This window comes from Oncorhynchus kisutch, linkage group LG11 (genome assembly GCF_002021735.2).
Source record: "Oncorhynchus kisutch isolate 150728-3 linkage group LG11, Okis_V2, whole genome shotgun sequence".
NCBI lineage: Eukaryota > Metazoa > Chordata > Actinopteri > Salmoniformes > Salmonidae > Oncorhynchus > Oncorhynchus kisutch.
This window is the reverse complement of record NC_034184.2, coordinates 40,604,399-40,617,185: the sequence shown is the minus strand read 5'-3', so window position 1 is coordinate 40,617,185 and position 12,787 is coordinate 40,604,399. Positions and strand designations below refer to the sequence as shown.

The 12,787-nt window shown below is 40.9% G+C and overlaps 1 protein-coding gene across 7 annotated transcripts in view; it reads right to left on the bottom strand.

The window, feature by feature from the left end:
- Nucleotides 1-2,052, bottom strand: part of LOC109899688 (Golgi-specific brefeldin A-resistance guanine nucleotide exchange factor 1) — a 123,579-nt gene extending 121,527 nt beyond the window's left edge. For all 7 annotated transcript variants that reach the window (XM_020495125.2, XM_031835782.1, XM_031835784.1 and 4 more), the window contains exon 1: nt 1,788-2,052. In XM_020495125.2, coding sequence (XP_020350714.1) covers nt 1,788-1,866 — 79 coding nt within the window. In that variant the 5' untranslated portion in view covers nt 1,867-2,052. The remainder of the gene's footprint in view (nt 1-1,787) is intronic.
- Nucleotides 2,053-12,787: the final 10,735 nt, after the last annotated feature.

Sequence of the window (12,787 nt, the reverse complement as noted above, 5' to 3'; positions counted from 1 at the left end):
TTTCAATATTTATTTGAGGCTAAATCGATTTTATTGATGTATTAAGTTAAAATAAATGTTCATTTAGTATTGTTGTAATTGTCATTATTACAAATACATTTTAAAAAGTTGTCCGATTAATTGGTATCGTTTTTTTTTGTCCTCCAATAATCGGTATCAGCGTTGAAAAATCCTAATCGGTCGACCTCTACTTCTTACACGTTTTCTGAAAGAGAACTGATTCTGTATACTGGTCGTTAGGGTGGGATTGGCATGGGTTGTGGGGGGGTCCGTGGGTTGCTTTTGCCAATTTTTGGGGATTACCCCATGTCTTACTCATTAGTAGGAAGACGTTTGCTCCAAATCGGATGTTGGGTACAATATTTATTGAATATTATCTGAAATCCTATAACTTAAAATGGCCAATTTGAGTGCAATCAATTACCTTCATTTCTGAGATAAAACTAAAATTCAACTAAATAAAAAGTTTCAGGAATACCAATCTTAACCATTTCAGTAGAGGATTCCAGAACAATCTGAGACGGTGGGTGCCATGGCTTGCTGAAATGACATGGAACGACTCTAGTAGCCTTTCGGGATAATTCAACCAACTTCTCCATTTGGGCTTTCCAAATGCTCTTTGTGACTGACCACCTGCCAAAGTGGCTGGTGAAACAGGGCTCTACAGTGCGACCATTTTACTCACATACGCGCCTAAATGTTTTGCTGTGCGACATGGAATTTTTATTTAGGAGCAACAGTGCACCTACAAAATTAAGGATTCTAGTTCTAATAGCTCAAATGTTTCATTGTGTTGCTAAATTTCTTTGTGTGCACCTACATTTTTCAACTAAGGCGCGCGCATATGTGCTCTTTGTAAAAATAAAAATAAATCTGCCATGTGAAATAGACAGTCTTACCCGTCAATGCCAAAATCCACCCGCATTTGTTGAGTGTTAATTTTCCACCCTGGTCCCATGAATTGAATGTGATTTGTGCCACAAATGCTAAAACGTCCACATGTGGAAACAATCCAAGGGCAATTCATACTTAGTTGCCGTCATACCTTGTTCAAAGACTATTACACGGTAAGGAAACCAATGTGTAATTTAATAATTTAGGTGAACTATCCCTTTAACACATCTATGGCCCAATTGATAACCTAGCAGCAATATTGCAAGCTAGCTAAATTAGCTACTCAGCTAGTCAGGTACAGGCCTGGCATCTGATGATTAGCAAGGATAGTCCAGATAACTAGCTGGCTAAAGTAATAAAGGCCTGCATGTTGGGATTATCACTTGATTTTCAACATGAACAGACAGCGGATTGTCAACCAAGAATATTCCTAATACTGCAGGTGAATTAAGTTAACACCAATCATGTGATGAATCATACAGGTTGGCAAAGTAGATAAAGTAACGTTCATTGGATTGACACCAATGACGTTACAATGTAGCTAGCTAGTTAAAGTAGCTAGCTATCTACAGAAGACAGCTAACGTTAGCTACATAAGTGGCTTGCTGTATAATTCAATAGCTAGCGAACTGTCAGGGCCAACGATTTAGCTAGCATTAACTCGTTTTTCTTGGTGAGACAGCGTGATAAAGTAGCTAAGTAACTAACGTTAACGTAGTTAGGCTCAGTCATACATTTGACAGGTCGGCTAGCTAGTTATGCCCTAGTTTACATCGTTGACAACACATAGCGTCGGTGTGAAATTAGCCATTACTGGGTTTTTGAAGCATCAGCTAGCAAACTAACATTGCACACAACTTTTTGGATCAAACAGAACTGCGAAAATACCCTACCTGTTAGGAGTTCCAAGATGGAGTCCTGTGCAATTTCAATTGATAAGCTAACTGCCCAACAGTGATGACCAATAATCATTTACAAGACATAGGAAAACGACTATATTTTGACATTCCAGTACGTGAGACAGATTCAAACCAAAAACTATTAATTCAAAAGGTAGCTATATGGTTCCTAATATACACAAATTAAACACATAAACAGGCCGACAATCTGTACTTAGTAAACACACTACGTGGAAAAGCTGGGTCTTCACAACCAAACGTGCTGCACTGCCACTGGAAAGGTTTGACAGCTCTCTAGGCCAATCGGGTTTGACTGCTCGGTAAACCAATCAATCTCGATTAAATATAATTATTTTAGCAAAACAATATTGATTCACTCGAAGATATGGGAGGTTTTTTTTACGTTTACCATAATTAGTTACATAAATGTATGTTGATCCATAAGCTAATTTTTTTCAGCGAATCCCAGTCACAACAGAACTGAAATCGATGAATCAAAATGGGCAGGACTAACAGTAAGTAGCACGGTTGATTGAGTGTTCGCGATAACGAAAGTATGATGGTCAGCATCCATGGCATTGCAAAAGACTGCAGCACTGGTCAGTTTTTAAAATCTTTGACTGCAGACTAGGCTACATCTCTGCAACCTGATGTAAACAACATTACAAGCTGTTCATTGTAGCCTATGTTTCCAGTAGATGTTTGCTTCACCTGTTGATACACATGTATGAAGGTTTTCGTTGAATTTGGAATCATACAAAATACCGGCCCTGTTTGTGGGCTGGTATGATGAAATCATCATTAAAAAAAATAAAAAAGTATTTCGGGAGCCAATGTTTCCTTATGCATTTATGGGTGTGCTATTCTTTAGCATTATAACCATTAAGGCACTGTTGTTGGAATAGTGATTTCCATAATGGCTGATGAATCAATAGATAGACCTATTGAAGGTATATGGAGGGAAAACTTTATGTGAAATATCTCAATTAAAATGTAGCCAATATTGCAGCATAAACTTTCATTTTTGTAGAAAATAAAAGCATTTATGTTTCTACATGTCATGTAAAGATCTTGTGGGGTTTTCTATAACTTAGCAAAATGGAATGTACTGTATATCAAAGCCCTTATCGCTCTGTGTGATATCAGTGGCCTATTTGTGTTTATAACATGCAGCGGTACCTCCTTACAATCAAAGCCCTTTATTTGCCCATTTGCAAAGTGTTTGATCACCTGTGGGGTTTGTGATTACAACATTTCTACTGCAAATAAAGGAACGTCATAGACACACCAACCCTACTGAGGCAATAACAAGACAGATATCTTTATGGATGTCAGTCATACACCTGTACATACATGACATTTGTTGTATGCTCAACCAACAGGTTATATTTTGTACAAATTGTTGTGAACCTATGTCAAAATAGTAAAAATAAACACCTGGAACCTAGATGATAATATTTAATCTACAAAACTAAAATTGTTCAACAGTTTGCACATTGAAACAATGTGTTAATTTATTCATCAAACAGCACAATCATTATTACATAATTATAGACGATGATGTGAAAAAAGTAGGCTTCTTCTCCACTACATGAAACATCTGGATTTCTTTTGATTACACATACTGGAATATGTTAGGGGGTTCATCCAATGGCATTGAGGAGTATACCACCTTAGTCACCGGCTTCATCAATAAGCGCATCGACGACGTCGTCCCCACAGTGACCGTACGTACAACCAGAAGCCATGGATTACATGCAACATCCGCACCGAGCTAAAGGCTAGAGCTGTCACTTTCAAGGAGTGGGACACTAATCCGGACGCTTATAAGAAATCCCACTATGCCCTCCGACAAACCATCAAACAAGCAAAGCGTCAATACAAGACTAAGATTGAATCCTACTACACCATCTCTGACGCTCGTCGAGGTAGAGCTTGTAAACTATTACGGACTACAAAGGGAAACCCAGCTGCGAGCTGCCCAGTGACACAAGCCTACCAGACGAGCTAAATGCCTTTTATGCTCGCTTCGAGGCAAGCAACATTGAAGCATGCATGAGAGTGCCAGCTGTTCTGGACAACTGTGTGATCACGCTCTCCGTAGCCGATGTGAGCAAGACCTTTTAACATTCACAAGGCCGTGTACTCAGAGCATGCGCGGACCAACTGGCAAGTATCATCACTGACATTTTCAATCTCTCCCTGACCGAGTCTGTAATACCTGCATGTTTCAAGCAGACCAACATAGTCCCTATGCTCAAGAAAGCAAAGCTAACCTGCCTAAATGACTACCGCCCTGTAGCACTCACGTCAGTAGACATTAAGTACTTTGAAAGGCTGGACATGGCTCATATCATCACCAGCATTCCGGAAATCCTAGACTCACTCAATTTGCATACCGTCCCAACAGATCCACAGCTGACGCAATCTCAATTGCACTCCACACTGCCCTTTCCCACCTGGACAAAAGGAACACCTATGTGAGAATGCTCAGCGTTCAACACCATGGTGCCCACAATGCTCATCACTAAGTTAAGGACCCTGGGACTAAACACCTCCCTCTAAACACCTCACTTCCTGATGGGCCGCCCCTAGGTGGTGAGGGTAGGTAACAACACATCTGCCATGCTGATCCTCAATAGGGGGGCCCCTCAGCGGTGTGTGATTGGTCCCCTCCTGTTACTCCCTGTTCACCCACGACTGCGTGGCCAAGCTCGACTCCAACACCATCATTAAGTTTGCTGACGACACAACAGTGGTAAGCCTGATCACCGACAATGATGAGACAGCCTAGAGGGAGGAGGTCAGAGACCTGGCAGTGTGGTGCCAGGACAATACTCTCCCTCCACGTGAGCAAGACAAAGGAGCTGATCGTGGACTACAGGAAAAGTAGGACCGAACATGCCCCCATTCAAATCAACGGGCTGTAGTTGGAGTTGATAGTTTTAAGTTCCTTGGTGTACACATCACCAACAAACTATCATGGTCTAAACACTCCAAGACAGTCGTGAAGAAGGCACGACAACACCTTTCCCACCTCAGGAGACTGAAAAGATTTGTCATGGGTCCCCAGATCCTCAAAGAGTTCTACAGCTACTCTATCGAGAGCATCCTGATCAGCTGCATCACCGCCTGGTATGGCAACTGCTCGGCATCCAACTGTAACACGCTACAGAGGGTAGTGCGTAAGGTCCAGTACATCACTGGGTCCAACCTTCCTGCCATCCAGGACTTACAGAGTATAGTAAAAAATAAAGAAAAACCCTGGAATGAGAAAATAGCAAAAAGAAAAACCCTGGAATGAGTATGTCTCTAAACTTTTGACTGGTACTGTATATACTAGGCAGTGTCAGAGGAAGGCCCAAAATATTGTCCAAGTCATAGACTGATCTCTCTGCTACCGCACAGCAAGTAGTACCAGAGCACCAAGTCGTCTAGGTCCAAAAGGCTCCTTAACAGCTTCTACCCTCAAGCCATAATACTGCTGAACAATTAATCAAATGGCCAACAGGACTAGTTACATTGACACTCCCCCCCCCCCCTTCTTTGTTTTTACACTGCTGCTACTCGCTATTTATTATCTATGTATAGTCACTTTACCCCTACCTACATGTACAAATTACCTCGACTAACCTGTGCCCACGTACATTGACTCAGTACCAGTACCCCTTGTATATAGCCTCGTTATTGTTATTTTATTGTGTTACTTTTTATTTCCTTTTTTACTTTAGTAAATATTTTATTAACTATTTCTTGACCTGCATTGTTGGTTAAGGGCTTGTAAGTAAGTATCTACATCTGTTGTATTCGGGGATTGACAAATAAATGTTTTATTTGTTTATTTGACTTCATCAAAACTGAAAATATTTACTCAAGATATCTGTGAAGTAATTATAATCTTTATTCATAGTTACCCTATTACAGACTGATAAAACTGATGCCAGATTTTGGAATCAGTTGGCGATGAAACCTTTAGGATGTTTTCCATTGTGGAGTTGGTTATAAGAATTCCTTTGATGTCCTATTTCTCAGGCAATTGAATCTAATTCATTTATAAGTCTTAATTTTAAGGCACTGGTGTGCTTGTGGCGTCATTTGATGGAGTTCAGCATACAGTAACATAGTTTGCCAGGTAGTTGTAAGAAATTAGACAAAATCAGGTTTAAAGGCCTAGTGCATTCAAAAACGTGATATATCTGTCTTTTATAAATATTTCCACACTAGGTGGTTGGAATAATACTGTATAATTGTGAAAATTATGATAATTCCCTTTTAATGTATGAGCTTTTGAAAAGACTGCCTGAAATTTCAGACTGTTTTGGTGGGATAAAAGTTTTGGCCTGCCTGGTGACATCAACAAGCGGTAAATTGGTTAATAGACCAATAAGAAAGAGAGCTCCAAACCTCTGCCAAATACAGCTGGTTTTCAGTTAGTGGCAGAATTTTTTGGGGTGCATGAGCTACAGAAGGCTAAATCGATCCTTAATGCAAGACTAGTAAAGGCCCACTGCACTACTTTTGTGAGAAGATTCTTTTTCTAAATTCAGATTTTTCAGGGGGTGCTGCAGCACCCTCAGCACCCGTACTTCCCGCGGCTATGATTAGGGCTGTAATAAGATAGGTAACTTAGGCTATTATCAAGGCATTTGTGGCTACAAGCTTTAGACACATTTGGATTTTTGATCATCTGGAGAAAAAAAACGAATTGAAAGTAAAATGATGACAGATCTTCAAATCAATTAGCTTCTCACTGAGCAAAAACTGGTTGAAACAACAATGTGTCCACGTCATTTCAACAACAAAAAATCTATGTGATGACGTTGAATCAAAGTGGAAAACTGATTGGATTTGCAAAAGGTCATCAACGTAAGGGAATTTGGTCTTGTTTAACCTAAATCCAATAACATAGTGACATTTTTTGTTGATTTCAAGTTGATTTCACGTTAGTTGACAACTCAACCAAATCTAAATCAAAACTAGACGTTGAAATTACATCTATGCCCAGTGGGTTTCGGCAGCGGATAAATCCTATATGATGAGATGCATTGATTCATGAATGTTGGCAAATTTACCTAAAATTATGAATATGTATAAGGTACATAGGCCTTCTATATAGTTTTGAATGCCATTGGAAAAATGGTAAAGTACACAGGAATAATTGTTCAGCAGTGTGGGTAAAAAAAAAAAGAACATATCGCAAGCTACAATTTAGATTTCAAATAGACACATTCTTCTCTTGTCCTCTACCTTGCAACTCTTCCCTGGGTCCTTGGTGTACAAGAGATGTGTTGTCTGTACATATACCTAGTACAATAATGGTTAATAAACGACTCTAAAGGGGCCCCATAAAATTCTGTTTTCTCTGTTTTATTTTTCCTGGGTTCAGTTTTTTTAAAGTGTTTTACTCTCAATATTAGAATGATTCATAGAGAACAATGAAAATGGATGTTCTGAGTCCATGTCATGCTTAAATCACATCAAAAGAACAATTTTGAGTTCTGGAAAAAAAAAATATATATATATATATTTAAGTGTAATTCCCCTTTAATTGTGCATTAAGCGAGAGAGGAATGTGTTGGTCTAGCGATGTTTTTGCTGTTAGGCTTACTGCTGCTCCTTACAAAAAAGTTATACAGTAATCCTGCAGGAATTCAAACCTTTGTGAAGGAATTGTGCAGTTGTCCTGCACGAATCCTGTAGGATTGACAAACTCCTGCAGGAAAAGTCCCTGATGCTCCTGCAGGACACCTGCAGAAGTTTGACAGAAATTATGAAAATACTCCACAAATATGACAATTTCTGCAGGGTATTCCTCCAGGATTTTCCTGCAAGATATGGCAATTCCTGTACGACCATGACAATTCCTGCAGGAAACCTGCAGAATTGTGGCCCAATGAATATCAAAATCCTGCAGGATATGGTAATTCCTGCATGACCAAGTACATTCCTGCAGAAATCAAATAAAAATCCTGCACTATGGCTGGAAGACAGTTTAGATAGTTTAAAGTACTGCTAATATTCATTCTTAATTATTATAATTTTTTACAGGTAATGAGTCAGAGAAACATACTAAAACTATAACAAATATGAACATGTTATAGGGTAGCATAGTTATTTTTTTCTGTGTTGTGTTTGCAGATTGTCCTACATGAAATGTTATTGGTGGACTATCTGCATAATTCCTTTAAGAATTGACCTAGAGGAAAGTGGCCCCAAAATTCCTGTGTGAATTTTTTGTGCAGGATTCCAGTAGGAGTTTTTTTGGAAGGGCCAGTAAAAATGTCATGGCAGAGTGTGCAAAACAATGGTCACACATTTGGTACAATAACCATGAAAAGTTTGTCAGGTAAGCCTACTTTGCAGTTAACATTTAATTGAGAAGGTTTTGGGGAAAGTCTTTCTGTTTACCCACAAGACGGTTATCATTAGCATCACTAACTGACTACATACGGAGTGATGGACAAATGTGTGCACCAAACAGACAGATGGGCAATATTGCTGGAAATAATTGGCAGATATTGTGTTACGTTTGACTTTTTTGCCAATAGTGGCTAACCAGGAGTGGGATAAATGCAATGCGGCTTTGATTGGATATTAGCCGGGAGCTTTATGTTTATGACAGTTTGTGATGGAACACATTAAATTAAATGCATTCTTTTCAGAATTGCTTGCCTAGCTACTCATAGGTGGGCTGCAAGCTACTGGTACTGTAGCTCGCTATCTATCTGTTATAGGCCGTTTCGCAAGTGGGTGTCGTCTGCAACGTGATGTTTCTGTTCCCCAGTCTCCATCAAGTATAAACCCATTTGGGTTAGCCTACGTTATTGTTATTCTCTTTAGCAACAGTGAGAGAGCATGGTTGTTGTTAAGCTGATCATCTTATTCAGCAAAAAATATCCTGCATTTTGTATAAAATGCATTGGCAAACTTTAACATTTGCATCATCAATCAATGACTTAATCACAGACACATTAGGGAAAGCTGCCCATCTGGATTTTGTGTAATTAAATAAGAGTAGCTGATAGGCCTATAATGCACAGGGGTACCAAATACTCTTAGTCCATTTTATCTCCCCTCCCTCTGGCACTCAGCGTCCTGATACACACTCCCACTGTGTGAAGGTTGACAACCAGGGCCAGCACCAGGCATAAGTGACATGATCGGTCGTTTAGGGCCCCAGGCCGCTAAGGGGCCCCAACCCTCCAAAAAATAATAATATACTGAAAAAATATATAAACACAACATGCAACAATTTCAACAATTTTATTGAGTTCCAGTTCATATAAGGAAATCAGTCAATTGAAATAAATTTATTAGAACCTTAATCTATGGATTTCATATCATGGTACTGGGCTGCAGCCATGTGTTGGCCTGGGAGGGCATAGGCCCACCCACTTGGGAGCCAGGTCTAACCAATCAGAATGGGTTTTTCACCACAAAAGGGCTTTCTTACAGACAGAAATACTCCTGTTTCATCAGCTGTCCGGGTGGCTGGTCTCAGACGATCCCACAGGTGAAGAAGACGGATGTGGAGGTCCTGAGCTGGCATGGTTACACCTGGTCTGCGGTTGTGAGGCCGGTTGGGCGTACTACCAAATTCTCTAAAACAACATTGGAGGAGGCTTATGGTAGAGAAATTAACATTAAATTATCTGGCAATAGCTCTAGTGGAAATTCCTGCAGTCAGCATGTCAATTGCAAGCTCTCTCAACTTGAGACATCTGTGGCATAGTGTTGTGTGACAAAACTGCACATTTTAGTGTGGCCTTTTGTCCCCTGTACATGGTGTGTAATGATCATGCCGTCATCAGGTGGATGAATTATCTTGGCAAATGAGAAATGCTCACTCTCAGGGATGTAAACAAATGTGTGCACAAAACTTGAGAGAATTATTTCAGCTCATGAAACATGGGACCAACACTTTACATGTCGCGTTTATATTTTTGTTCAGTTGATATATATATATATATATATATATATATATATATATATATATATATATATAATATATATATATATAATATATATATATATATATATATATAAACTCAGCAAAAAATAAATGTCTTCTTACTGTCAACTGCGTTTATTTTTAGCAAACTTAACAAGTGTAAATATTTGTATGATCATAACAAGATTCAACAACTGAGACATAAACTGAACAAGTTCCACAGACGTGTGACTAACAGAAATGGAATAATGTGTCCCTGAACAAAGGGGGTCAAAATCAAAGTAACAGTATCTGGTGTGGCCACCAGCTGCATTAAGTACCGCAGTGCATCTCCTCCTCATGGACTGCAACAGATTTTCCAGATCTTGCTGTGAGATGTTACCCCACTCTTCCACCAAAGCACCTGCAAATCCCAGGACATTTCTGGGGGGAATGGCCCTAGCCCTCAGCCTCCGAACCAACAGGTCCCAGATGTGCTCAATGGGATTGAGATCCGGGCTCTTCGCTGGCCATGGCAGAACACTGACATTCCTGTCTTGCAGGAAATCATGCACAGAACGAGCAGTATGGCTGGTGGCATTGTCATGCTCGAGGGACATGTCAGAATGAGCCTGCAGGAAGGGTACCACATGAGGGAGGAGGATGTCTTCCCTGTAACGCACAGCGTTGAAATTGCTTTCAATGACAACAAGCTCAGTCCGATGATACTGTAACACACCACCCTAGACCACGACGGACCCTCCACCTCCAAATTGATCCCGCTCCAGAGTACAGGCCTCACTCAGTGTAACGCTCATTCCTTCGACGATAACGCGAATCCGACCATCACCATCATCAAACCTTGACTCGTCAGTGAAAAGCACTTTTTGCCAGTCCTGTTTGGTCCAGCGACGGTGGGTTTGTGCCCATAGGCGACGTTGTTTCCGTGGATGTCTGGTGAGGACAAGCCCTCAGTCCAGCCTCTCTCAGACAGTCTGAGCACTGATGGAGGGATTGTGCATTCCTGGTGTAACTCGGGCAGTTGTTGTTGCCATCCTGTGCCTTACCCGCAGGTGTGATGTTCGGATGTACCGATCCTGTGCAGGTGTTGTTACATGTGGTCTGCCACTGCATGGACGATCAGCTGTCCGTCCTGTCTCCCTGTAGCGCTGTCTTAGGCATCTCACAGTACAGACATTGCAATGTATTGCCCTGGCCACATCTGCAGTCCTCATGCCTCCTTGCAGCATGCCTAAGGCACGTTCACGCAGATGAGCAGGGACCCTGGGCATCTTTCTTTTAGTGTTTTTTAGAGTCAGTAGAAAGGCCTCTTTAGTGTCCTAAGTTTTCATAACTGTGACCTTAATTGCCTACCATCTGTAAACGGTTAGTGTCTTAACGACCGTTCCCCAATTGCATGTTCATTAATTGTTCCCTTTACCCTTTACAATGAAGATCTGCAAAGTTATTTTGATTTTTACGAATTATCTTTGAAAGACAGGGTCCTGAAAAAGGGACGTTTCTTTTTATGCTGAGTTTATATATATTTCTTTATTTTTTGGAACTCAGTCGGCGTCTCAACTTACTGTTGACAGTTAGAATAATAGAATACACAATGTGCAAGTTCAAAATTGGGTTGTGCATCAACAAGTTCTGTTATGTCAGTCACTGACAGTCACTGAATTAGCCATGTCAGATTGGTAAATTAGTCTAGCCAGCTATCCAAACTTGTGTTAATCATGGCCGAATACTGACCGGTCACGCAGGGCACATGCTGAGGGGCCCTAACCTCCAGGGGGCCCCCATTGATTTAGTTAGTCACTCTCCCTCAGTCATGGGAAAATGTGTAGAATTGCAGGAAATTTGCATTCAAAAGTACATTTCTCTACGCTGTCAAGGGTGAGGACCACTCAAATGTTTTGTCCGCTAGGTGGGAGATGGGCCACAACCATATCTTGCTTAGGGCCCCCAAAAGGCTACAGCTGGCCCTGTTGACAACCCTCAATACTTGATTAGCCAAACCTAAGACTGTCACTTTATAGGCTACATGCTATACACATACAACGCATTCATTAAGTATTAAGACCCCTTCATTTTTGTTACAGCCTTATTTTAAAAGTGAATCTACACAATATACAGATAATTCTCCTTAATGACAAAGCAAAAAACAGGTTTTTCGAAATGTTTGCACATTTATTAAAAATAAAAGATCACATTTACATAAGTATTCAGACCCTTTACTCAGTACTTTGTTTAAGCAACTTTGGCAGTGATTACAGCCTCGAGGCTTCTTTAATATGGTGCTACAAGCTTGGCACACCTGTATTTGGGGAATTTCTCCCATTCTTCTCTGCAGATCCTCTCAAGACCTGTCAGGTTGGATGGGGAGAGTCGTGGTACAGCTATTTTCAGGTCTCTCCAGAGATGTTCAATCGGGTTCAAGTGCTGCAGAGATGGGTGTCCTTCTGGAAAGTTCTCCCATCTCCACAGGAACTCTGGAGCTCTGTCAGAGTGACCATCGAGTTCTTGGTCACCTCCTTGACCAAGGCCCTTCTCCCCGATTGCTGAGTTTGCCGGGGTGGCCAGCTCTAGGAAGAGACATCCAAACAAAACACGTAAATATTCTAGTGTGGTCATGCGTTTTTTGTAACGATAAAAATAAAATACAAAAAAAAATACCCTGAGCCACTGAAATTGCGTTGAACTAACGTGGAATAGACGTTGAATTGACGTTTGTGTCCAGTGTGAATTGGCTACTTTGACTCAGATGGATATCAGCTGGACGAATCGAAACGCAATGCAAGCCGAGGCTACATAGAAATGTGTTGGATAGAGGGCGCATTCGTGTGCGAGTGCATGCATGGCTGCAAGATAAAGCGATGTAGAGCGCGAGAGGGAGAGAGTTTGTGTGTGTGCGTGCGTGCGTGCTTTAGTGCGTGTGGGTTCCTTGCGCACGAGCGTGCACTGTGTGGGTTGTGGGTGACAAGTAAAAGCTGTGAAGTGAAGTGGGCAGTCCTTTCTGTAGTGGACTTGTCGCACAAGATATTTAGCATAAAGTCAGTCC